The sequence below is a fragment of the Mya arenaria genome, chromosome 16, assembly GCF_026914265.1.
Source record: "Mya arenaria isolate MELC-2E11 chromosome 16, ASM2691426v1".
NCBI lineage: Eukaryota > Metazoa > Mollusca > Bivalvia > Myida > Myidae > Mya > Mya arenaria.
Window position 1 is genome coordinate 34,316,533 of NC_069137.1, and position 26,987 is coordinate 34,343,519.

The 26,987-nt window shown below is 37.8% G+C and overlaps 1 protein-coding gene across 2 annotated transcripts in view; it reads left to right on the forward strand.

The window, feature by feature from the left end:
- Positions 1-26,987, forward strand: part of LOC128221369 (ras-related protein Rab-8A) — a 34,888-nt gene that overhangs the window by 2,492 nt on the left and 5,409 nt on the right. Inside the window, exons 1-5 of one of the 2 annotated variants that reach the window (XM_052929967.1) lie at positions 7,884-8,771; positions 11,248-11,308; positions 18,013-18,073; positions 23,447-23,524; positions 25,055-25,144. In XM_052929967.1, coding sequence (XP_052785927.1) covers positions 8,594-8,771; positions 11,248-11,308; positions 18,013-18,073; positions 23,447-23,524; positions 25,055-25,144 — 468 coding nt within the window. In that variant the 5' untranslated portion in view covers positions 7,884-8,593. Of the gene's footprint in view, positions 1-7,883; positions 8,772-11,247; positions 11,309-18,012; positions 18,074-23,446; positions 23,525-25,054; positions 25,145-26,987 lie in introns of those variants that run through there. The other variant, XM_052929968.1, reaches the window with a different exon arrangement.

The following is a 26,987-nucleotide window of genomic DNA, read 5'->3' on the forward strand; positions in this document are numbered from 1 at the left end:
TACTTCAAAGCCGGAAACAGAATGTGATGAAATCCTTTGGAAACATTATAGGGCATCTGCTCAGACTGCTGAAGTCATGCATTTTTTACCTGTTAATACAAAACAAACATTCCTCATTCAATTGGTGTTGGGAGTATGGGAGTACAAAGACTATGGGTGCACATTTTTTGTGACAGGGAGGGTAACATGTATGCGAGAAAGCCACTTTGGCCACATACTGCAAGTCGTAGGTCACAAAGGAGTATGGGGTATACTTGAAAGCCAATGTAGCTACATATTGCAAGTCTAAGGGCACAGGGATTTTTGGCTCATAGACCAGCTTTATCTCTGATATCTCAATCTATGTAGCCTCCTTTTATCTTTTTAAACATTTTAACAGTTGTACTTCGAAGTTATCAGGATGCAGGTAAAAACTGTGGTTCAATTATATTAAATTTAGATTAACAAGTATTAGAAATGACAATCTTCAGGATTTCACCTCATGACGTGAAATATTAAGTCATGAAAAAAGCAATGTCGGCTAATACAGTACACTCAACGAGTTAGACCCACTTTCCGTTTCCCTCCGCGGATTTTTGCTATCGCGGCCAACACAATGATTTTATCGACTGTCCGCGTTCCTCGGAGTTTGAATTTAAGGCCCTCGGAGGGTGAACAGTCGACCGAAGAATAACGAACCCGGCGTTCCTGGGGGGGGGTAACTCCGCGAAACTCTGCGGGCACTAGATAAGAATCTACGCTAAAGTTATATTTATTTTATTAAAATGTTCAACCGATTACGACAGATCCAGTAAATTGCTATTATTCTTTTTCCTTTGCCCTTTTTGCATGAAGTTAGCTTACCACAAGAATGCAGTTGTATTTCACTAGTTGCACATGCATCTTATAAACGTGTTTTTGCTAATGACTGATAAACACATTTCTTCCGAGAAATTCTAGGTTACACATTTTCGGAAAATCAGGAGGTCAAACACGCGTTCAAAGTTCACAGCGCATGGTGTTGAAGGCCTTCTTTGCCTCGTTTTCTGTGGAAAATTCCATGAAACGTCATAGCTATTTTTAACCACCAATAATAAATAGTATATTCTACTGTACATTGTATTGATCACGCGCTTGACGTCAGAGGTCATGGTTCAGAATCGTGTAAATAGTCGGCTGCTTTATGATGCAATAACTTAGTGGATATACTTTAATGATTCAATGTTTATAATTCAAGACAATATTCAATTGGCGTTTACGGACATAAATACAAATTAAACGTTGGTACATGTAAGAATCTTTTAGGCTTAACAATGTGCATACAGTAAGCATAAAAATAAATAACTTCTAAACAAGAACGATTTCTTGCTTATCTGATTAGACTCGGAGTTCCGCCGCGGGATCATAAAATCGGACGATTCTCAACGCTATCGTTCATATTAAACTCGGCGGTAAGCCAGCCACTCGTAGGAACTCGGGGGGGGGGGGAATTTTAGCGAGGGAAACAGTTTTAGTTTTACCCTCGGAGGAAACCCGCGATCATCGACTTTATCCCTCGGAGTGAGCGAGGAAAGTCGGTCTAACTCATTGAGTGTACTGTACATTACAATTTTGTTGCTTTTTGTTTGAATTATTGTTTTGAATATATTGAAATTTGTTTAATAAAATGAAAAGTCTGTTATTATACTTTTTGTTGACGCAACGTTATTAATGTAAAATAAAATGACAGCACATGCATGCATTCGAAACAGTGCACATTATATAGATCTTATTTGATAGCACTGAAAATACAAAAAGTTTAAACAGTATTGTTTAGTTTATTTTTTTTTATAGAATCAGTGATTTTTTTGGTGCATTTTACTGCCTTCTAAAGGCTGTTTCCCCTTACAAATCATTTTTTCCAAATTTAATAAATTCAGATTACATTAATGAATGAAAAAGCAATGAATTTCTTGAAATATTAACAATATCTTGACAAGACTTGCTCTTTCACAGCATAAAAAGTTCAAACATGTATATTTGCCATTATATATTAGCTATTTTGTCCTGATTTCCCTAGATCGTCTTATTTTCCCAATTTGCAAGGCACAGGCGGTAAAAATATTTCCAAAAAAAGTCACTGAGAATGATGTGCAGTCTCGCTGTTTTTTGTTTGTTATCTATGAGTGCTCAATGTCATTCTTTAACAAGCGCTTATTGTGCTACATGTACATGTGTGTAAACTATAAGATGGCCAGTGTGTGTCAGTGAGTTTCATGGTCTCAGTTTCTAATTTGAAACAATAATCGATAAATAAGTGAAAATACCGAATCAGGACCATAATTTTGACTCCAGAATGGCGAAAAATTCGAAACGGCGATAAATTCGAAACAGCGATATTTGGTTCATTGATGAAAATTTTAATTAAACAAAGAAGCAAAAAATATGGACAGAAAAAATAATTTGAAACAAATCTGAATTCGGATTTATATGGTGTTTGGATTAAGGGGGTTTAAATGTATTGACAACAATTCAAATTTAGAATATTTAAATGGTTAATTGACTAAGTTTGATACTGTGATCAGGTTTTTACTTCCTTATTGTTTGTAAGGACTTTCTTGTATTCTTCCCTCTACCTGTATATCATTATGAAATCTCAAAGATTACATTTCCTTTTTATCATGTGCATTTTAGAAATTGCTTAAAAGGTAACTAAATAAACCTTAAACTTCCTAAAATATTTGAACCTCAAAGTCATGACATGTTGATGAGTGAAGATTGAAGTTGTTTAAGTCAAGGAAGCTTATTTTCCTTTCTGTTTGAGTTACCCTCCCTGAGACTGATGTTCCTGTGAGCCTGAGGTAAATACAGTGGCACAGAGGTGACATTTGCAACACTTCATTCATATTGTGGCCACATCTTAGTAACTTGTAGCCACAACTTAAAAAAATTGTGGCCACAACTTTGTAAATTGAGGCCAATTTAGTTACTAATTCGTGGCCTCAAGTTAATACTAAGTTGTGGCCACAATATGAATTAAGTGTTGCAGATGTCACCTCTGTGCCACTGTAGATAAAGCCATAATGCAGCCAATGGTTACAGTCAGACCTTCATTAACTCTAAAACAATGATCTGAGGCTGTGCAGCTTACAATGCTGTAAAAAGGTGTGAGGTATCATTGAGGCCTTGGTTTTGAAGTCATCATTGTGCAAAAACTAACTTTGGCCATAACCCAACTCCCTTCAAGATAAAAAATGCAACTTGGTACACATTCGGAGCTCCTCGGCCATTTTATCGAAAACAACCTCGGATGTATTTGGATGGTTTACACACTCAAAAAGTGGTACGTTTAAGTCCGCTGCAAGTAGATCGCGTATTTAATTTAGCAGTTAAACTTTGTGACTTAACTCTTGGGATTCTTCATTATGTTTGCTATAATACAATTCAATGATAATAAATTTTAACTTAGATCAATAAATACAACTCTAAAACACTACATTTAACTAATGATATAATTCAAAATTTTACAAACTACTTCAACAGATGTACCGGCATACATCCGAGGTTGTTTTCGATAAAATGGCCGAGGAGTTCCGAATGCTTGGTACAATGAAATTGAGTTCACATGTTGCCAGCGACAATATGCATATGTACAGTAAGGCATATACCTCTGGTTTTAATATTTGTTATTCCCCTTTGGATTCAATATTTTCTAAAGTAGGTAGTTGTTATTTGATATGAGATTGATATGAGTTGAACTAATACAATGACTACTTATCATATCTGAACACAATGCAACCGATGATGTCATGTTCATAAAGTAGCTGATAAGTTTAGCATAAGACAGGAGTTGACAATTAAATTATAATGTATTTTTAAAATCATTATTTTGAACACTGACACAATAAAATGCAACATGGTAAGAAATAAGAGTTGCCCTTATATTAAACAAATTTAAATCTTCTGGCAACATGTACAAACTGTTTCTGGCAACATGTGCATACTGTTTCTGGCAACATGTGCATACTCTTTCTGGCCACATGTGCATACTGTTTCTGGCCACATGTGCATACTGTTTCTGGCCACATGTGCAGACTGTTTCTGGCGACATGTGCACACTGTTTCTGGCAACATGTGCATACTGTTTCTGGCAACATGTGCACACTGTTTCTGGCAACATGTGCACACTGTTTCTGGCCACATGTGCATACTGTTTCTGGCCACATGTGCACACTGTTTCTGGCAACATGTGCACACTGTTTCTGGCCACATGTGCACACTGTTTCTGGTAACATGAGCATACTGTTTCTGGCCACATGTGCATACTGTTTCTGGCCACATGTGCATACTGTTTCTGGCCACATGTGCATACTGTTTCTGGCAACATGTGCATACTGTTTCTGGCCACATGCGCGTACTGTTTCTGGCCATATGTGCACACTGTTTCTGGCAACATGCGCATACTGTTTCTGGCAACATGCGCATACTGTTTCTGGCCACATGTGCACTCTGTTTCTAGCAACATGCGCATACTGTTTCTGGCAACATGTGCATACTGTTTCTGGCCACATGTGCATACTGTTTCTGGCCACATGTGCATACTGTTTTGTTTCTGGCCACATGTGCATACTGTTTCTGGCCACATGTGCATACTGTTTCTGGCCACATGTGCGTGCATACTGTTTCTGGCCACATGTGCGTGCATACTGTTTCTGGCCACATGTGTATACTGTTTCTGGCCACATGTGCATACTGTTTCTGGCAACATGTGCACACTGTTTCTGGCAACATGTGCACACTGTTTCTGGCCACATGTGCATACTGTTTCTGACAACATTTCTGGCAACATGTGCATACTGTTTCTGGCAACATGTGCATACTGTTTCTGGCAACATGTGCATACTGGTTCTGGCAACATGTGCACACTGTTTCTGGCAATATGTGCATACTGTTTCTGGCAACATGTGCACACTGTTTCTGGCCACATGTGCATACTGTTTCTGGCGACATGTGCACACTGTTTCTGGCTACATGTGCGTACTGTTTCTGGCAACATGTGCATATTGTTTCTGACCACATGTGCATACTGTTTCTGACAACATGTGCATACTGTTCAGGAGTCGACACTTACCATTTTTCCAAGGGATCCCGAAGGGATACCAACATTTGAAATCAGGTGTCCCTTCCTGAAATTAGGAGTCCCTTCCACTTTTTACATTTTTTTCATTGTTGAGCCTGTTTTAATATTAAATCCAACATACTGTTACAAATACAGTGTCTTTTACTTTTCAATTTGTAATTCAGTATACACCATATTATACATGTTTTCAGCAGTATGTAATGACAAGTTTAGTAGCACTGAATGTCAGACATATGAACCTCTGGCAATGGCAGTGAGGTATATTTGGGTCTCTAAGTTGGTAGATTGGGTTCAAAAGTGGTAGAATGTCAAAACAAAGATGTAAACAAAAACTTGATGTTGTTACTATTTTATAGATTTTCGGAAAATACGCATAAAATACATCATGGTTCAGGGTCTTGTCAGATGTCTGGCTTGTGAAAACTGAAGTCAATACATGTATTTAGTAGAGCTGCTGATTAATCAATCAGACTGCCCAATAGGTGTAGTGCATACTGGCAGAGCAGACAATTAAAAATTGTGTATGTTAATTTTCGTGCCAAAAAGTCATAAAATTTCATAAATTGAGATTATGAAGAAAACTTAGCAAATTTTATTTCTATTATGATTTGATCATAGCATTAAAATATATGTCTTTAAAATTAACAAAGAATACTGATAAGTTGAATGCCAATTAACAAAGAATGCTGAATGTAGGATGCCGGTCATTTGTGCCGTAAATGTTACTCTAAATACTTGAAGGTCGTATCATAAAGGTATCACCAGTGTTGGCATCTTTTTGGGGCGGTTCTGATACATAAGCAAAACAATTCCACAGAGGTATTTTATCGATAATAAATCTCTGTCACCTCTGACCTTGTTGAAAATGGAAACAACAAAACGGAAGCGTTAGCCCTCCTGCGCCCTGTGAAATTACCAGTTTATTTAAAGATTCATGATGTAACTATAGTAAAAAAGTCAGCTATTCTTTCGCTTTGGTGTGTCTGATAATAATAATTATAATATCATTTTGACATGCACTGTCAAGAAATTTAGGGGGACCCTAAGTAATAAATTAATGAAATGCTACATATTTATTGATATTTTGCGTTTATCGGTCAGAAATATAAGTGTCCCCACAGAATACCAATAATGTTTCTGGCAACATGTGCATACTGTTTCTGGCAACATGTGCATAATGTTTCTGGCAACATGTAAACTAGATTTCATTTTCTGACCTATGTTTTTGAAGTTAAGGCCAAGATTAAAGTTTGTGCATGCCAACACATTTTTACAACACCGATTAGACCAACATCGATAATAGGGATTGAAAATCAGGCAAAAACAGCAATCAATTGTTGCTTATTATCAAAGAGGTCAGTTTGATAAAAATCATTGAATCATGCAGAACCAAAGAAAAAGTGCATTTTACTGATAATTTATTGTGTATGAAGTGTGAGAAAACATTATAGAAATATCGTTCGGTAAATGACGAACATGATCTTGCTTTATTGGGCAAGATTTATGCTCGACATGGGTCGAGACAGAACCATTATATGCAGTGTTTTGGGTTTACAAGTTGGTATGTTCATATCACAATGAGAGGTGGTCATCCATTCTTATACTTTTGTAGTGTGTGTTTTATACAGTTCTACTTCAGCGATAATCAATTATTGAAAATCAGATTCATTTGTCGCTAAACTCAGACCAATTATTGACAAAACCTGAGGAATTGAATTAAGAAAATAATTTGACTCATAAATTTTTGCAAGTGATGAAAATTTCATCTCGCAAAATCAGAAATTGTCTCGCAATATTTTTGTTACCATTTTGTTTTTGTTAGGAAAATCTAATGTGAAAAAAAAACGACAATATTTTTTTCTGTGTCATAACAATTCACCTTCTAAAGCAATTTACATTTGTAAACATAGAAAACGTATCGAGGAAGTCTGATGTGCAGTCTGCTCAAAATGTTTTAATACACCAAAAAGGATGACTAAATGTCGAAAACAATGTTTTTTATGGAGGATACAGTACTGAATTAAATTTTTAAGAAAGGTGCAGAAAACATGATAGTTCTACCGCATGAGACGAAATTAGATCACAGTAAATCTTTTAGCATTCACCAATCATTTAATATTTGTGCGTTTTCAGCTATTAAATACACAGTTACTTACAATCTTTTTGTTTGTAATTAATATTTTCCATAAAAACATTATTTAGTAAGTAGTTTAAGGTTTATCACTCAAAATTTATGTTTGTTGTACATGTTTATGTATTGATTTTGAATAAGAGTTTCCCTTTAAATAGCCATGAGTAAACAAACTTTTCTTGATTGTCATGATGATGGACTGTGCCTCAAAATTGTGCCTCATGATACAAATGTAGCCAAATACGGCTGCCTAAGTCTGAACACAAAAAACCAGTCCTCAATTTTTTTAAATTTTATCATTTTATGTGTGTTTACGAGAAATAGACAGTAGGCAAATTGAAAGTTGTTTTTATTCAAGAGTTTTTGCTCACAAAATTTTGCAAGTACCTCAACTCGACTCCCAATTTTCAATTTCCACTGCCATTTTGCGAGTGTGCGAGTGCTAAATTCGAGCCCTGAATACTTGATATATAGTTTGCTCCCTACCTCCACCTTCTAAATATCTTTGAACATTTTGTCTTCCTTGACTGATTCATCGTCATTGGAGCACCTATATATCACATGGCCAAATAGTTGGATAAAGTAAACAATTGATTCATATAAATAAACGCTTGATAGTATGTTGGTTGCAGTTATCACTTTATTTTATCAAATCAGTTCAAAGTTTCACGAAATCATGTAGAAAGTATATCAATTTTTTATAGACATCATGTGATGTTTTGTTGCTCTTTCAAGTTCTCTGAATTAGGAAAGTGGACATTCTGAGCAACAAGATTTCAGAAAGTGGACATACAGTGGCACATATTAAAATTGTTCCCTGTGCAGTGTTAACAGTGATATTTATTTGTGATTATATAGTGTATATGTAAATGAACTTTAGAGAAAATCAGCAACCAGCCAACATTATTGTTAACACTTTAAATCAATACCAGGGAAGAAGACGTTTAAGTTTTTATTTTTTATGTGTTTGTTTTATACCAAAACATACACTACAGTGAATAAAATCAGATAAGATATAAATTTTGGATGTAGCATTTTTCTTAAAACATAAGACTTTACTTCAGTTCATCAGACTTGATTGAATTATTGACTGTGGACACATACTCATGTGATATTTTGAATAAAGTAGTAAATGCAATATCATTTATAATGGACTATTTGGTGCCATAACAGATATCATTGTTAATTCAGAGTTTGATGCTATAAGAACAGGAAGCAATAAAAGAAAGCTTAACAAGACTAATATAGTGTTCTACTTATCCACATGTGCAAGAGAACTCACAGAAGAACCTGTGCTTGGATTTAAAGAAAAGAAAAGTAACTGTTACATTGTACATTAAATAAGGAACAAATAAGAAGCAAAAATGAGTTCAGATATGGACAGCCCGGTGTACCAAGATGTCACAACTGTGCCAGAATCTAAACCTGTCGCACCTTTAACCATCAAGGTTCTCATTATCGGGGACAGCGCTGTTGGGAAGACATCGCTCATGTTTCGTTACTGCGACAATACTTATAGCCCTATATTTATCTCAACAATAGGTAAACCAAACACCAGGAATTAGATTTTTAGCTCTACTGGCCAAAGGCTTATGCGATGGTAATATGTACGTAGTCTGTGCATCCGTGCGTCAGTAAACAATTGCTTGTGAACAGGATACAGTCTTCAGTTTTGATTGTATCTCGAAGAAACTTGTACAGTATTTAAATAGCCATTAAAGCTCGGTTCCTTTTGGAAACCAGCCAGATCCGCCTAGATTATGGGTCTTAAAAGTATAAAAAATCCTATTTTTAGCTAAGTCTATTTTTAGCCAAGACTACAGGAGCAAAGTCTATTTTTAGCCAAGTTTACATGTAAAGTCACAATTGCTTGTGAATGTTTGTTCAAATTATGCCCCTGGGTTCAATACTGGCCATGCTCCCGGGTTCACAGGCTTGGTATACTTAAATTGGGAAATGTTAAAAACCTTTTTTGTCTAAAACAGCTATGCAGTTCCTTGCTATTTTGAACGAGGCTTAATTTAGTGGTCCACTACCATAGTTGTTCAAATTATGCCCCTTGGGTCAAAACTGGCACTGCCCCGGGGGTCACAAGTTTCCTAGAGACTTATTGAAGAAATATTTTCAAAATGTTCCTTTTTCAAACCACAAGGCCCATACCTTTGATATTTGTTGTGGAGCATCATATGATGACCATCTAGCAAAACATTTGAAATTATGCCCCTTGGGCAAAAGCTGGCCCCACCCCTTTTGACTTACTTTTTAATATTTAAAGCTACAGCAATGAAATTTTGACCATGTGTACAGTTTTTCAATTGACCATCAATGTTATCCTCAGATGTCCTTGACTTTGACCTTTTGACCAACGTTTTTATTTTTAAAGCTACAGAAATGAAATTTTGACCGTGAGTACAGTTTTGAAAGCAAATATTTTTTACCCTCAGATTACCTTTACTTGGCACATATTAAAATAGTTCATGCAACTAATCTGCTTACAACACTTTGTGTCCTCAGATGTTGAACGTGTAGCGTTTTCAGCTAACCCAAACACAAAAAAAGTGAACTATATATTTTTTGCCTATTACTCATAATTACATGCTCTGGATTGAAAATGACCACAAGAGCCATGCCAGTAGAGCATAGGCCCTGTTGGGCCTCTTGTTTTAAGTTAATTATTTTGTGGAAGTATAACACATTTTGTTTTGGTAGCCATGCTATTTTAATATATGTTAGATCAATAACATTTGATTATCTGAAATATATGAGTTCAATAACACTTGATTATCTGAAATATATGAGATCAATAACATTTGATTATCTGAAATATGTCAGTTAAATAACATTTGATTATCTGAAATATATAAGTTCAATTACATTTGATTATCTGAAATATGTGAGTTCAATAACATTTTAGTAGTAAGACATATTTTCTATATATGTAAAATTAATAACAGGTTAGTATAGACATAATATTTTCTGAAGTATGTAATTTACTTGTTATGTTTTGTATAAAAGGTAATACAAGGACACATAACTACCCATAATGTTGTCAGTGACCTTATGAGTATCGTCTATGTCAGCTTGACATGGGACACATATCCTATTAGGATTTATATAGCATAATAAAACAAACAAAGACTGTGAATGAGTAAATTTATGTTAACATTTGAAAGTTTTTATGGCCCTTTTTCCTCTAAATAGAGTTATGACTAAAGTTAAAAAACTAGTGTATCTATTTTTTTATGCCATTTGCTGGATTTTCTTCAAACATTCACAGATGATAGTCTGCATCACGTGCTGATAGCAAAGAAGGAAGGTTCTAGTTCTGTGTCCATTTTGACCGTTATTACTTTTTAGTGAAAACTTATTGTGCTTCGAACTCCACATTCACCTTTAAAAGAAATTGCTTCAAATTTTCACAGATGATCATTAGCATCTAGTTCAGGTGAACTAAACAAAGGCATTTTTGCTGTGTCAAATGTGACCAAAATTATGGCTTTCTGTTCGTTTCTCTAACTTGTCATTTGATGTATTATAATGTAAACAATATGTTTTTGATTGTCCTGAGCACATGTTGACTCAGATTTGAATGCAGGATATTTCAAGTATTTCAGAAAAGATACTTGAGCTTATAAGATTGCTCATGTGTGTTTGCTGCACAGTATTGTGGTCAAATTGCAAGGTTAAATAGTAAGATAAGACTGTCATTTTATTTGATATGCATTGGACACCTAACAAAAATTATTTTATCAGCTATTTCAAGTGTTCAACTGATACTGGCATATATTCATATCTGATGATAGCAGCACATAATAAATATCAGAGGCTGTTCTCTTAATATTAATAATTAACAATGTGTAGTTATTGCGCACAAACAAATGAATTTTTCAAGTTTTTACAAATAATGGACCAACCTAACACACAGTCATTTAGATATCTTCCTATCTATATAATTATATGTCATAGTAAACCTTATTTTTGATGAATTTTGTTTGATTTATCTTTTTTCTCTTTTCAGGCATAGACTTCAAAATCAGGACAATAGAACTTGATGGGAAGAAAATAAAACTACAAATATGGTAACTTTTAGATTTAAATTGGCTATTTTTACATCAAGTTCAAAGTTTATTGTACAGAAGGCCTTTAAGTCCATACACAAAAACAAGAGTATACATATATAATACAAATGTGATTTATAGTGACAATGACATGTTATAATTGAAATGATGTAAAACATTTCTTTTAACATTATGTAATTATATGACATATCAACGAAAAAATGTAATTCATTTTTTCAATATAACATTTGAAGTCTGTGTTCTTCTCAGTCTTTGCCATAATGTTTACCAATTTCACTAGAGAGATTATGTACAGGACATATAAATGATGAAAAATATTTATGAAATTCAGCTACATCTAAAACATGAACATAGGGTTCAATTGTTATGCCTTCCTTCGAAGAAGAGGGATATATTGCTTTGCACAGGCATGTCGGTCGGTCGGTCCGTCGGTAGACCAAAGCTTGTCCGAGTGATAACTCAACAATTCCTGGATGTATGGTCATCAAACTTGACATGGAGGTTGGGCCTGACCAGTAGATGACCCCTATTGTTTTTGGGGGTTATCAGGCCTGGGGGTCATCGGGTCAAAGGTCAAGGTCACAGTGACCTTTAATGGTAAAATAATTTTAAAGCTTGTCCGAGTGATAACTCAACAATGCCTGCACCCATGGCCCTCAAACTTGACATGGAGGTTGGGCCTGACCAATAGATGACCCCTATTGTTTTGGGGGGTCATCAGGCCAAAGGTCAAGGTCACAGTGACCTTGAATGGTAAAAAGTCGTCCGAGTGATAACTTGACGATGCCAGCACCCATGGCCCTCAAACTTGACTTGGAGGTTGGGCCTGACCAGTAGCTGACCCCTATAGTTTTTGGGGCTCATCGGGTCAAAGGTCAAGGTCACAGTGACCTTGAATGGTAAAAGGTTGTCCAAGTGATAACTCAACAATGCCGGCACCCATGGCCCTCATAATTGAATTGGAGATTGGGCCTGACCAGTAGATGACCCCTATTGTTTTGGGGGGTCATCGGGCCAGAGGTCAAGGTCACAGTGACCTTGAATGGTAAAAGGTTGTCCGAGTGATAATTTGACAATGCCTGCACCCATGGCCCTCATAATTGAATTGGAGGTTGGACCTGACCAGTAGAAGACCCCTATTGTTTTTGGGGGTCATCGGGCCAAAGGTCAAGGCCACAGTCACCTTGAATGGTTAAAGGTTTTCCGTGTGATAACGTGACAATGTCTGCACCCATGGCCCTCAAACTTGACTTGAAATTGGGCCTGACCAGTACATGACCCCATTTGTTTTTGGGGGTCATCTGGCCAAAGGTCAAGGTCATAGTCACCTTGAATGGTAAAAGGTTGTCCGAGTGATAACTCGACAATGCCTGCACCCATGGCCCTCAAACTTGACTTGGAGGTTGAGCCTGGCCAGAAGATGGTCCCTATTGATTTTAGGGGTCATTGGGCTAAAGGTCAAGGTCACAGTGACCTGGAATGGTAGAAGGTTATCCGAGTGATAACTCGACAATGCCTGCACCCATGGCCCTCAAACTTGACTTGGAGGTTGGGCCTGGCCAGGAGATGATCCCTATTGATTTTAGGGGTCATTGGGCCAAACGTCAAGGTCACAGTGACCTTGAATGATAAAAGGTTGTCCGAGTGATAACTCAACAATGCCTGCACCCATGGCCCTCAAACTTGACATGGAGGTTGGGCCTGACCAGTAGATGACCCTATTGATTTTAGGGGTCAAAGGGCAAGGTCACAGTGACCTTGAAAGCGAACTCGACAATTCCTGGACCTATGATCATCAAACTTGACATGAAGGTTGGGCATACCCAGTAGATGACCCCTATCGACTTTGGGGGTCATCAGGCCAAGGTCAATGTCATAGTAACCTTTAACATTAAAAAGTTAACAAATCTTCTCCCACTGATATCTCAACAATGCCTGAACCTATGATCATTAAACTTGACATGGATGTTAAGCCTGACCAGTAGACCACCCTTATTGATTTTAGGATTCATAGAGCCAAAGGTCAAGGTCACCTTGAATGGTAAAAGTTGTCCGAGTGATAACTCAGCAATGCCTGAACCCATGGCCTTCAAACTTGACTTGGAGTTGCATCTGACTTGTAGATGACCCCTTATGATTTAAGGGGTCATTGGGTCAAGGTCACAGTGACCTTGAAGGAAAAAAACTTGTCTGTGTGATAACTTGACAATGCCTGCACCCATGGCCCTCGAACTTGACATTTAGGTTTCTGGTGACCAGCTGATGACTTTGGATTTTGAGTTCATAGAGTCAAAGGTCATGGTCATAACACACTCTATCCTCACACTTTAATGGTCATAATCTTAAAACTGCCTTAATGGCAACAAATCAGCTGTCATTTCGGTCCATGCATATTTCATTCAATTGTCCACATAATCCTGACAACATGGCGCTCAGGGGGGGGGGGGGGGGGGGGGGGCATAATGTTTGACAAACATCTCTTGTTTACTTTGTTTTATATTGAGTGAATGATGATAACTTTCTATTCTCTATATATCTAGCACTCCAAATTTGTAAATACTGATCTTTTAACCTACTAGTATACATAAACAAATACAACATAACATTATTGATATGTTGACGTTCCCAAATGTTGCCACAGCAATTACTTTATAAATTTTCTCTAACAGGAGTCACCTAATTACCAAAGCCATTACTATCGTGATATACAAAAACATAATTTCTGGTATCAAGTATTTGGAATACTAAGAAGATGAGTCCAGTATTTAGTACAACGTTTCGATGAATTAATATACATAGGGAAATGTTCCAACCCTCAAGTCACCTAGAACCACCTCATTACAACCAGTTTGTTGAACATTTCAAGAGCCCCTTGCATCCCAAGATATGTACATTATCAATGGAAACCATTTTTTTCAGTCCCCATAAGACATAACTCTGAGCCATATAAAATAACTGGCATAATTATGTCTCCCCCTCTCTGGGGGAGACATATTGTTTTTGCCCTGTCCGTCAGTCCGGTAGTCCGGTAGTCCGTCAGTCCGTCAGTCCGTCCGTACGTCACACTTCGTTTCCGATCGATAACTGGAAAACCGCATGACCTAGGATCACCAAACTTGGTAGGGAGGTTGGTCATGAGGTGTAGAAGATCCCTATTGTTTTTGGGGTCACTAGGTCAAAGGTCAAGGTCGCGGCGACCCCCAATGTAAAAAACATTTCCGCTCAATATCTTGACAATGGTTTGACCTAGGTTCACCAAACTTGGTAGGGAGGTTGGTCATGAGGTGTAGAAGATCCCTATTGTTTTTGGGGTCACTAGGTCAAAGGTCAAGGTCGCGGCGACCCCCAATGTAAAAAACATTTCCGCTCAATATCTTGAGAATGGTTTGACCTAGGTTCACCAAACTTGGTAGGGAGGTTGGTCGTGAGGTGTAGAGGATCCCTATTGTTTTTGGGGTCACTAGGTCAAAGGTCAAGGTCGCGGTGACCCCCAATGTAAAAAACATTTCCGCTCAATATCTTGAGAATGGTTTGACCTAGGTTCACCAAACTTGGTAGGGAGGTTGGTCGTGAGGTGTAGAGGATCCCTATTGTTTTTGGGGTCACTAGGTCAAAGGTCAAGGTCGCGGCAACCCCCAATGTAAAAAACATTTCCGCTCAATATCTTGAGAATGGTTTGACCTAGGTTCACCAAACTTGGTAGGGAGGTTGGTCGTGAGGTGTAGAGGATCCCTATTGTTTTTGGGGTCACTAGGTCAAAGGTCAAGGTCGCGGCGACCCCCAATATAAAAAACATTTCTGCTCAAAATCTTGAGAACGGTTTGACCTAGGTTCACCAAACTTGGTAGGGAGGTTGGTCATGAGGTGTAGAAGATCCCTATTGTTTTTGGGGTCACTAGGTCAAAGGTCAAGGTTGCGGCGACCCCCAATGTAAAAAACATTTCCGCTCAATATCTTGAGAATGGTTTGACCTAGGTTCACCAAACTTGGTAGGGAGGTTGATCATGAGGTTTAGAAAACTCCTATATTTTGGGGGGTCACAAGGTCAAAGGTCAACGTCGCTGTGACCTCTAATGTAAAAAAATATTTCCGTGCAATATCAGGAGAATGCTTTGATCTAGGTTCACCAAACTTTGAAGTGAGGTTGGTCATGATGTCTAGTTGATTTTGCAATCAGTTGGTCAAAGGTCAAGGTCACTGACCTTGAGGTGAAGAACCGGTTTCTGCTCAATAACTCAAGAACGTTTACACCCAGGAACTTCATACTTGGTATGCCAGTTAGTCATGACTAGTTGATGGCCCCTATTGATTTTGGGATCCATCATTGATTATTTCTCACCTACGACCACACAATGGGGGAGACATGCGCTTTTTCAAAAAAGCAATCTCTAGTTGCCAACATACGTCTATTTGCTGGATGCAATGAATATATTTTGTTGGTTTGTCTGCTTTCTGAAGAGAGAAGTCAGCATATTGTCATCATTCTAGAACCAGGTGTTGTTGACTATTGCAGAGTAACTCCTGAACTTTGAGAAAAAACAGTTCAAGGTATTCCTATGAAACATACATTGCCAATGTGTACTCCTGTGAGACAAACACATGTTATCAGTGACATTGCCAATGTGTACTCCTGTGAGACAAACACATGTTATCAGTGACATTGCCAATGTGTACTCCTGTGAGACAAACACATGTTATCAGTGACATTGCCAATGTGTACTCCTGTGAGACAAACACATGTTATCAGTGACATTGCCAATGTGTACTCCTGTGAGACAAACACATGTTATCAGTGACATTGCCAATGTGTACTCCTGTGAGACAAACACATGTTATCAGTGACATTGCCAATGTGTACTCCTGTGAGACATACACATGCTATCAGTGACATTGCCAATGTGTACTCCTGTGAGACAAACACATGCTATAAGTGCCATTGCCAATGTGTACTCCTGTGAGACAAACACATGCTATCAGTGCCGTTGCCAATGTGTACTCCCGTGAGACAAACACATGCTATCAGTGCCGTTGCCAATGTGTACTCCCGTGAGACAAACACATGCTATCAGTGCCGTTGCCAATGTGTACTCCCGTGAGACAAACACATGCTATCAGTGCCGTTGCCAATGTGTACTCCCGTGAGACAAACACATGCTATCAGTGCCATTGCCAATGTGTACTCCCGTGAGACAAACACATGCTATCAGTGACATTGCCAATGTGTACTCCCGTGAGACAAACACATGCTATCAGTGCCATTGCCAATGTGTACTCCCGTGAGACAAACACATGCTATCAGTGCCATTGCCAATGTGTACTCCCGTGAGACAAACACATGCTATCAGTGACATTGCCAATGTGTACTCCCGTGAGACAAACACATGCTTTCAGTGCCATTGCCAATGTGTACTCCCGTGAGGCAAACACATGCTATCAGTGACATTGCCAATGTGTACTCCTGTGAGACAAACACATGCTATCAGTGACATTGCCAATGTGTACTCCCGTGAGGCAAACACATGCTATCTGTGCCATTGCCAATGTGTACTCCCGTGAGACAAACACATGCTGCCAATGTGTACTCCCTTGAGACAAACACATGCTATCAGTGCCATTGCCAATGTGTACTCCCGTGAGACAAACACATGCTATCAGTGACATTGCCAATGTGTACTCCCGTGAGACAAACACATGCTATCAGTGACATTGCCAATGTGTACTCCTGTGAGACAAACACATGCTATCAGTGACATTGCCAATGTGTATTTCAATGAAACAAACACATGCTATCAGTGACATTGCCAATGTGTATTTCAATGAAACAAACACATGCTATCAGTGACATTGCCAATGTGTATTTCAATGAAACAAACACATGCTATCAGTGACATTGCCAATGTGTATTTCAATGAAACAAACACATGCTATCAGTGACATTGCCAATGTGTACTCCTGTGAGACAAACACATGCTATCAGTGACATTGCCAATGTGTACTACTGTGAAACAAACACATGCTATCAGTGACATTGCCAATGTGTACTCCTCTGAGACAAACACATGCTATCAGTGACATTTCCAATGTGTACTCCCGTGAGACAAACACATGCTATCAGTGACATTGCCAATGTGTACTCCTGTGAGACAAACACATGCTATCAGTGACATTGCCAATGTGTATTTCAATGAAACAAACACATGCTATCAGTGACATTGCCAATGTGTATTTCAATGAAACAAACACATGCTATCAGTGACATTGCCAATGTGTATTTCAATGAAACAAACACATGCTATCAGTGACATTGCCAATGTGTATGTCAATGAAACAAACACATGTTATCAGTGCTATTGCCAATGTGTACTCCTGTGAGACAAACACATGTTATCAGTGACATTTCCCTATGTATTCCCATAAAACATGGACATTTTATCAATGATGTTGACCCTGTGCTTTGCAAGGCCTTTCACTGCGGCTTAAGTAATTGTTGATTATGCCACAATTATGCATGTAAATTTGAAGCTTCACCTTGTTATAATATCATTAATACTATTTATATATTGTCCATTTTAACAGAGATTATAGTATATCGTGCAAAATACCACAATTCAAAATGAATAAAAAAGTGGCTGGAGGTCAGAATACAAGCATGAATAAACATTTTTCAGTATTTCTTTTGTAATTTTATTACAAATTTTTTACAGGGACACAGCAGGACAGGAACGATTCAGAACCATCACAACAGCATATTACAGAGGTGCAATGGTAAGTGAATGAAAGGATGTATGCACGAAAAAAGTCTTAAGCATGAATTATTTGCAGAAAAATGAACAGTTATCAATTTGGAATCTTTTTGAAAATTCTTTTACATGCTTTGTTATTAATCTTTAAGCCTTTATGACTCAAAACAATGCTCATTTAGCCTTCATTATTAGATAACTTCACATCTGACACAAAACCATGCTCATTCAGCCTTCATGATTAGATTACTTCACATCCGACACAAAACCATGCTCATTCAGCGTTCATGATTAGATTACTTCACATCCGACTCAAAACCATGCTCATTCAGCCTTCATGATTAGATTACTTCACATCCGACTCAAAACCATGCTCATTCAGCCTTCATGATTAGATTACTTCACATCCGACTCAAAACCACTCAAAACCGTGCTCATTCAGCCTTCATGATTAGATTACTTTACATCCGACACAAAACCATGCTCATTCAGCCTTCATGATTAGATTACTTCACATCCGACTCAAAACCATGCTCATTCAGTCTTCATGATTAGATTACTTCACATCCGACTCAAAACCGTGCTCATTCAGCCTTCATGATTAGATTACTTCACATCCGACACAAAACCGTGCTCATTCAGCCTTCATGATTAGATTACTTCACATCCGACTCAAAACCGTGCTCATTCAGCCTTCATGATTAGATTACTTCACATCCGACTCAAAACCGTGCTCATTCAGCCTTCATGATTAGATTACTTCACATCCGACACAAAACCATGTTCATTCAGCCTTCATGATTAGATTACTTCACATCCGACACAAAACCATGCTCATTCAGCGTTCATGATTAGATTACTTCACATCCGACACAAAACCATGCTCATTCAGCCTTCATGATTAGATTACTTCACATCCGACACAAAACCATGCTCATTCAGCCTTCATGATTAGATTACTTCACTTCTGACACAAAACCTTGCTCATTCAGCGTTCATGATTAGATTACTTTACATCCGACACAAAACCATGCTCATTCAGCCTTCATGATCAGATAAAACATGCGCATTCAGCCTTCATGATTAGATTACTTCACATCCGACTCAAAACCATGCTCATTCAGCCTTCATGATTAGATAACTTCACATCCGACACAAAACCATGCTCATTCAGCGTTCATGATTAGATTACTTCACATCCGACTCAAAACCATGCTCATTCAGCCTTCATGATTAGATTACTTCACATCCGACACAAAACCATGCTCACTCAGCCTTCATGATTAGATAAACCATGCGCATTCAGCCTTCATGATTAGATAACTTCACATCCGACACAAAACCATGCTCACTCAGTCTTCATGATTAGATTACTTCACATCCGACTCAAAACCATGCTCATTCAGCCTTCATGATTAGATTACTTCACATCTGACACAAAACCATGCTCATTCAGCGTTCATGATTAGATAACTTCACATCCGACACAAAACCTTGCTCATTCAGCCTTTATGATTAGATAACTTCACATCCGACTCAAAACCATGCTCATTCAGCGTTCATTATTAGATTACTTTACATCCGACTCAAAACCATGCTCATTCAGCCTTCATGATTAGATAGCTTCACATCCGACTCAAAACCATGCTCATTCAGCGTTCATGATTAGATAACTTCACATCCGACACAAAACCTTGCTCATTCAGCCTTCATGATTAGATTACTTCACATCCGACCCAAAACCATGCTCATTCAGCCTTCATGATTGGATTACTTCACATCCAACACAAAACATTGCTCATTCAGCGTTCATGATTAGATTACTTCACATCCGGCTCAAAACCTTGCTCATTCAGCCTTCATTATTAGATTACTTCACATCTGACACAAAACCATGCTCACTCAGCCTTCATGATTAGATAAACCATGCGCATTCAGCCTTCATGATTAGATAACTTCACATCCGACACAAAACCATGCTCATTCAGCCTTCATGATTAGATTACTTCACATCCGACTCAAAACCATGCTCATTCAGCCTTCATGATTAGATTACTTGACATCCGACACAAAACCATGCTCATTCAGTGTTCATGATTAGATAACTTCACATCCGACTCAAAACCATGCTCATTCAGCCTTCATGATTAGATTACTTCACATCCGACACAAAACCATGCTCACTCAGCCTTCATGATTAGATAAAACATGCGCATTCAGCCTTCATGATTAGATTACTTCACATCCGACACAAAACCGTGCTCATTCAGCGTTCATGATTAGATGACTTTACATCCGACACAAAACCATGCTCATTCAGCTTTCATGATTAGATAAACCATGCGCATTCAGCCTTCATGATTAGATAACTTCACATCCGACACAAAACCATGCTCATTCAGCCTTCATGATTAGATTACTTCACATCCGACTCAAAACCATGCTCATTCAGCCTTCATGATTAGATTACTTGACATCCGACACAAAACCATGCTCATTCAGCGTTCATGATTAGATAACTTTACATCCGACTCAAAACCATGCTCATTCAGCCTTCATGATTAGATTACTTCACATCCGACACAAAACCATGCTCACTCAGCCTTCATGATTAGATAAAACATGCGCATTCAGCCTTCATGATTAGATTACTTCACATCCGACACAAAACCGTGCTCATTCAGCGTTCATGATTAGATTACTTTACATCCGACACAAAACCATGCTCACTCAGCCTTCATGATTAGATAAACCATGGGCATTCAGCCTTCATGATTAGATTACTTCACTTCTGACACAAAACCTTGCTCATTCAGCCTTCATGATTAGATTACTTCACTTCTGACACAAAACCTTGCTCATTCAGCCTTCATGATTAGATTACTTCACATCCGACTCAAAACCTTGCTCATTCAGCATTCATGATTAGATAACTTTACATCCGACACAAAACCATGCTCATTCAGCCTTCATGATTAGATTACTTCACATCCGACTCAAAACCATGCTCATTCAGCCTTCATGATTAGATTACTTCACATCCGACACAAAACCGTGCTCATTCAGCCTTCATGATTAGATTACTTCACATCCGACTCAAAACCGTGCTCATTCAGCCTTCATGATTAGATTACTTCACATCCGACACAAAACCGTGCTCATTCAGCCTTCATGATTAGATTACTTCACATCCGACACAAAACCGTGCTCATTCAGCCTTCATGATTAGATTACTTCACATCCGACACAAAACCATGCTCATTCAGCCTTCATGATTAGATTACTTCACATCCGACACAAAACCATGCTCATTCAGCCTTCATGATTAGATTACTTCACTTCTGACACAAAACCTTGCTCATTCAGCGTTCATGATTAGATTACTTTACATCCGACACAAAACCATGCTCATTCAGCCTTCATGATCAGATAAAACATGCGCATTCAGCCTTCATGATTAGATTACTTCACATCCGACACAAAACCATGCTCAATCAGCCTTCATGATTAGATTACTTCACATCCGACTCAAAACCATGCTCATTCAGCCTTCATGATTAGATTACTTCACATCCGACACAAAACCATGCTCATTCAGCGTTCATGATTAGATTACTTCACATCCGACTCAAAACCATGCTCATTCAGCCTTCATGATTAGATTACTTCACATCCAACACAAAACCATGCTCACTCAGCCTTCATGATTAGATAAACCATGCGCATTCAGCCTTCATGATTAGATAACTTCACATCCAACACAAAACCATGCTCATTCAGCCTTCATGATTAGATTACTTCACATCGGACTCAAAACCATGCTCATTCAGCCTTCATGATTAGATTACTTGACATCCGACACAAAACCATGCTCATTCAGCCTTCATGATTTGATAACTTCACATCCGACTCAAAACCATGCTCATTCAGCCTTCATGATTAGATTACTTCACATCCGACACAAAACCATGCTCACTCAGCTTTCATGATTAGATAAAACATGCGCATTCAGCCTTCATGATAAGATTACTTCACATCCGACACAAAACCATGCTCATTCAGCCTTCATGATTAGATTACTTCACTTTGACTCAAAACCATGCTCATTCAGCCTTCATGATTAGATTACTTCACATCTGACACAAAACCATGCTCATTCAGCGTTCATGATTAGATAACTTCACATCCGACACAAAGCCATGCTCATTCAGCCTTCATGATTAGATTACTTCACATCTGACTCAAAACCATGCTCATTCAGCCTTCATGATTAGATTACTTCACATCTGACACACAACCATGCTCATTCAGCGTTCATGATTAGATAACTTCACATCCGACACAAAACCTTGCTCATTCAGCCTTCATGATTAGATAACTTCACATCCGACTCAAAACGATGCTCATTCAGCGTTCATGATTAGATTACTTTACATCCGACTCAAAACCATGCTCATTCAGCCTTCATGATTAGATAACTTCACATCCGACTCAAAACCATGCTCATTCAGCGTTTATGATTAGATTACTTCACATCCGACACAAAACCTTGCTCATTCAGCGTTCATGATTAGATTACTTCACATCCGACCCAAAACCATGCTCATTCAGCCTTCATGATTGGATAACTTCACATCCGACACAAAACCTTGCTCATTCAGCGTTCATGATTAGATTACTTCACATCCGGCTCAAAACCTTGCTCATTCAGCCTTCATGATTAGATTACTTCACATCCGACACAAAACCTTGCTCATTCAGCCTTCATGATTAGATTACTTCACATCCGACTCAAAACCTTGCTCATTCAGCCTTCATGATTAGATTACTTCACATCCACTTAAAAAGCTTGCTCTGTTTAATCAAAAGTAAACTTCTTTTCTTGAATTATAATAGTTGTATAGTAATAGTTATACAAATAATGTTAAGTGAAGACAGTGTAATAATAAATATACTGGATTTCCTGATGGTAAAACTGATTTTATACTATTTTATACAAACTATGAGCATACTGCAAAAAGTGCAATATTACCTTTCCTACACGAAGTCTTGTTTTTGGTGAAAAGGAAGTTTTCATTTAACCTTTGCATTAAACTAGATTGAGTGATGATTATGTTTTTATTACTGTTCTATACCAAATTTGTAACAACAATGTACTAGTTTAGTTTTAACTTATTTATTTTACAACAATTGTGAAACAAGTTATTACAACATTATATTAATCACTCTCGTTGGCACGATTTTACGCGAGAGTGTGGTCTTGAGTTGTGGAAGAAACCAGAGCCTGGGTCACCTAGGTAAGAAGCGAGTGCCCTAACAACTGCACTAACTGTACAGCCAGTGCCATGATGTGTATTGTCCTACACAGCGGCTTTTTTCACTGTGCTTCTATTTGCAGGGTATAATGCTGGTGTATGATATTACAAATGAGAAGTCCTTCGACAACATCCGAAACTGGATAAGAAATATTGAAGAGGTATGTATCTTTTTGCTTAGTTGGTATATGTGAGCATTGAAAAAGCCCTTGCATGTCTCTTAAGATAAAGTGTCGGAAACACCTGTAACATATCATTAACTAATATGTTAATTTTCATTTAACAATCTGTAACATCTCATTGAATAATCTGTAACACTTTATCAACTGATCTACATTAGAAGATCTTTAGCATTCTATTAAATGAAATAAAAAACTTCAATATTAATCTTTTTTTATGCCCCCGAAGGTGGGCATATTAAAATCGCACCGTCCGTCTGTCTGTCCGTCCGTCAGGCTCTGTAACTTTCCCTTGTATGGACAGATTTTAAAATAACTTGCCACATGTGTTCCACAAACCAAGACGACGTGTGGCGTGCAAGACTCGTGTCCTTACCTCAAAGGTCAAGGTCACACTTAGTGTTTATTCACAATGGAGTGCTGCATATAAGGACATAGAGTATTGGTTGTCGTGTCCAGGCTGTAACTTTCCCTTGTACGGACAGATTTTAAAATAAATTGCCACATGTGTTCCACATACCAAGACAACGTGTGGCGTGCAAGACTCATGTCCCTACCTCAAAGGTCAAGGTCACACTTAGTGTTTATTCACAATGGAGTGCTGCATATAAGGACATAGAGTATAGGTTGTCGTGTCCGGGCTGTAACTTTCTCTTGTATGGACAGATTTTAAAATAACTTGCCACATGTGTTCCACATACGAAGACGACATGTCGCATGCAAGACCCGTGTCCCTACCTCAAAGGTCAAGGTCACACTTAGTGTTTATTCACAATGGAGTGCTGCATACAAGGACATAGGGTATAGGTTGTCGTGTCCGGGCTGTAACTTTCTCTTGTATGGACAGATTTTTTTTGTTCCACATACGAAGACGACGTGTCGTGTGCAAGACCCATGTCCCTACCTCTAAGGTGAAAGATACACTAAGTGTTTATTCACAAGGGAATTCTGAATATAAGGACATAACAGTGTAGTTTGTCAAGTATGGGTGGTATTTTTTATGTTTAGAGGCAATTTAAAATAACTTGCCATATGTATTTGACACGTAAAGGCAAGATCAACTTTTCATGTACTGACCTTGTTCGTAGGTCAATGTCACATTCGGGGGCATTCGTCACATACTGTGACAGCTCTTGTTTCTTTTTTGGTTGGTATACTTTACAAGATGTTGAAAACATCCAATTTTGTGCTCTCAGGTATATTGCATACTTCAAAGCCTGGGTGGGTCAGTGCGCTCATTTTTCACTGATGGCTTTAATTCAAAATCTGTTCATGCTATTCAAATGAAACTTGGTACATGTGTTGGTAGCCACAATAATAGGCACAAATAACAAGTCAAGGCCCCCAACCCTGACTTAATTAATTGTTGACTTATGCCCCTTGTTTGACTGGAAGGAAGTGTTGACTTTAGGGCCCTCTTGTTTTGTATGCATAACCAGATGTTAGAAACAGGCAATATTTTGCTCTCCCAAAAATAACCTTAACTTGGGTTGTTACATTCATGTATTGCAGCATGCATCGAGAGACGTGGAGAAGATGATTTTGGGAAACAAGTGTGACATGAACGACAAGCGACAGGTCAGCAAGGAACGAGGGGAACAGGTCAGTCAAAACATGATCACCATTTTTATCCTTCTGAAGGGTGAGCATATAGTTGCTGCTTTGTCTGTCCATCCATCACATTCTTGTTCCGAAAATAACTTCATAACTACTGATGGGATTGAAATAAAACTTAGAATAAAGATAGATGGCAATGAGAGGAAGTGCGGTGCACATGAACCATAATCCTAGCATGCATATTTATTAAGTTATATCCCCTTAACCATTTTTCACTTCCAAAACTACTGATGAAATAAAACTTGTAGATATGTAGATAGATGGTGATAAGAGAAAGTGCAGTGTAGGAACAGGAATATTTCTAGAACTTGTTCATTTAGCTTAAAACTTCGATGTTCCAGTTTTTACGCGGTCAAAACAGGATGTTAAAATTGTAATACCAGTACAGTTTGATTATATTTGTTGATGATGTGAGTAACAGTGATCAATAATGTAATATTTCTGAAAGCGTTCTGATTTTTTGTTACGAGGTTTCCAAATATTACCAAAATGTTAAAAAATAAATGAAATAAAGAGTTTTTCTTGTCTTTTGGATGATATTTATAAAAAAGATAATCTGAAATGAGAAGTTTAAATAAAATTGTAAGTTCTTAAAAAAATTGTTTTTTAATCCAAGAAATGACACACATTAAGTAATTATCAAGTAGATCATAGCTTGAAATGATGCACATTAGGGTCTTACTACCTAACCTTAATTAAGTTTCTCCCCATAACCATTTTTGGTGCTTGTCCAGGTCATATCTTGGAAATTACTTAAGGAATTGAAATGTAACTTCAAATCTAGTTTGATGGCAATACGAGGAAGTGCATTACCAAAGAACTATAATCCTGCTAGCATATTTTTTAGTTACATGTATCCCCCCTAACCTGATATATTTAAAAAATGGATACTTGTCAAGGCCATATATTGGAAAATACTAAATTGAAATGAAACATGAAATTCAGATAGATGGTAATAAGGGAGTGTATAACCAAAGAACCATAATCCTGCCCAACATGTTTTTGGTTATCTACACTTAAACTTCCCTTATCTGAGTTTGTCCGGGCCACCATACAATAAAAACAATCAAAAAAACCTATAATGTCACTTGATGTAAATAATCTAATGAAACTTGGTACACATGTTGACAATACACTCATTTACAGTAAGGTCCATAACTCTGGATTTAATAATTGGTCAGTTGTGACCCTTTTTGACCAAAAAACAACAGACTAGCCTTAGTGTTTGCTTCATGAAGATAAAAATCATCGGCGTCGCGTTGGCGTCACCCCTTGGTTAAGGTTTTGGATGCAAGCACACATAGGTAAATGTCTCAGCAACTACTTGAGGTATTGCATTGAGACTTGATACAATGGTACTCAACCATCCAACCTACTTAATTAACCAAGTAAGATAACTCTTGTTTGCATTTAATGCAAATAATTGTCCTTTATTATTCGACTTAGAAAATCTGGTTAAGGTTTTGTGTGCAAGCACACATACGTTAATATCTCAGCAACTACTTGAGGTATTGCATTGAGACTTGATACAATGGTACTCAGCCATCCAACCTACTTAATAAACCAAGTAAGCTAACTCTTGTTTGCATTTAATGCATATAATTGCCCTTTATTATGCGACTTAGAAATTCTGGTTACAGTCTTGCATGTTACCACACACAGGATAATATCTCAGCAACTACTTGATGTATTGCATTGAGACTTTATGCAATGGTATTCAACCACCCAACCTAATTGAATAACCAAGTGAGATAACTGTATTTTGCAAATAATGGCCCTTTATTATTAGACTTGAAAATTATGGTTAAAATTTTTCATGTAACCACAT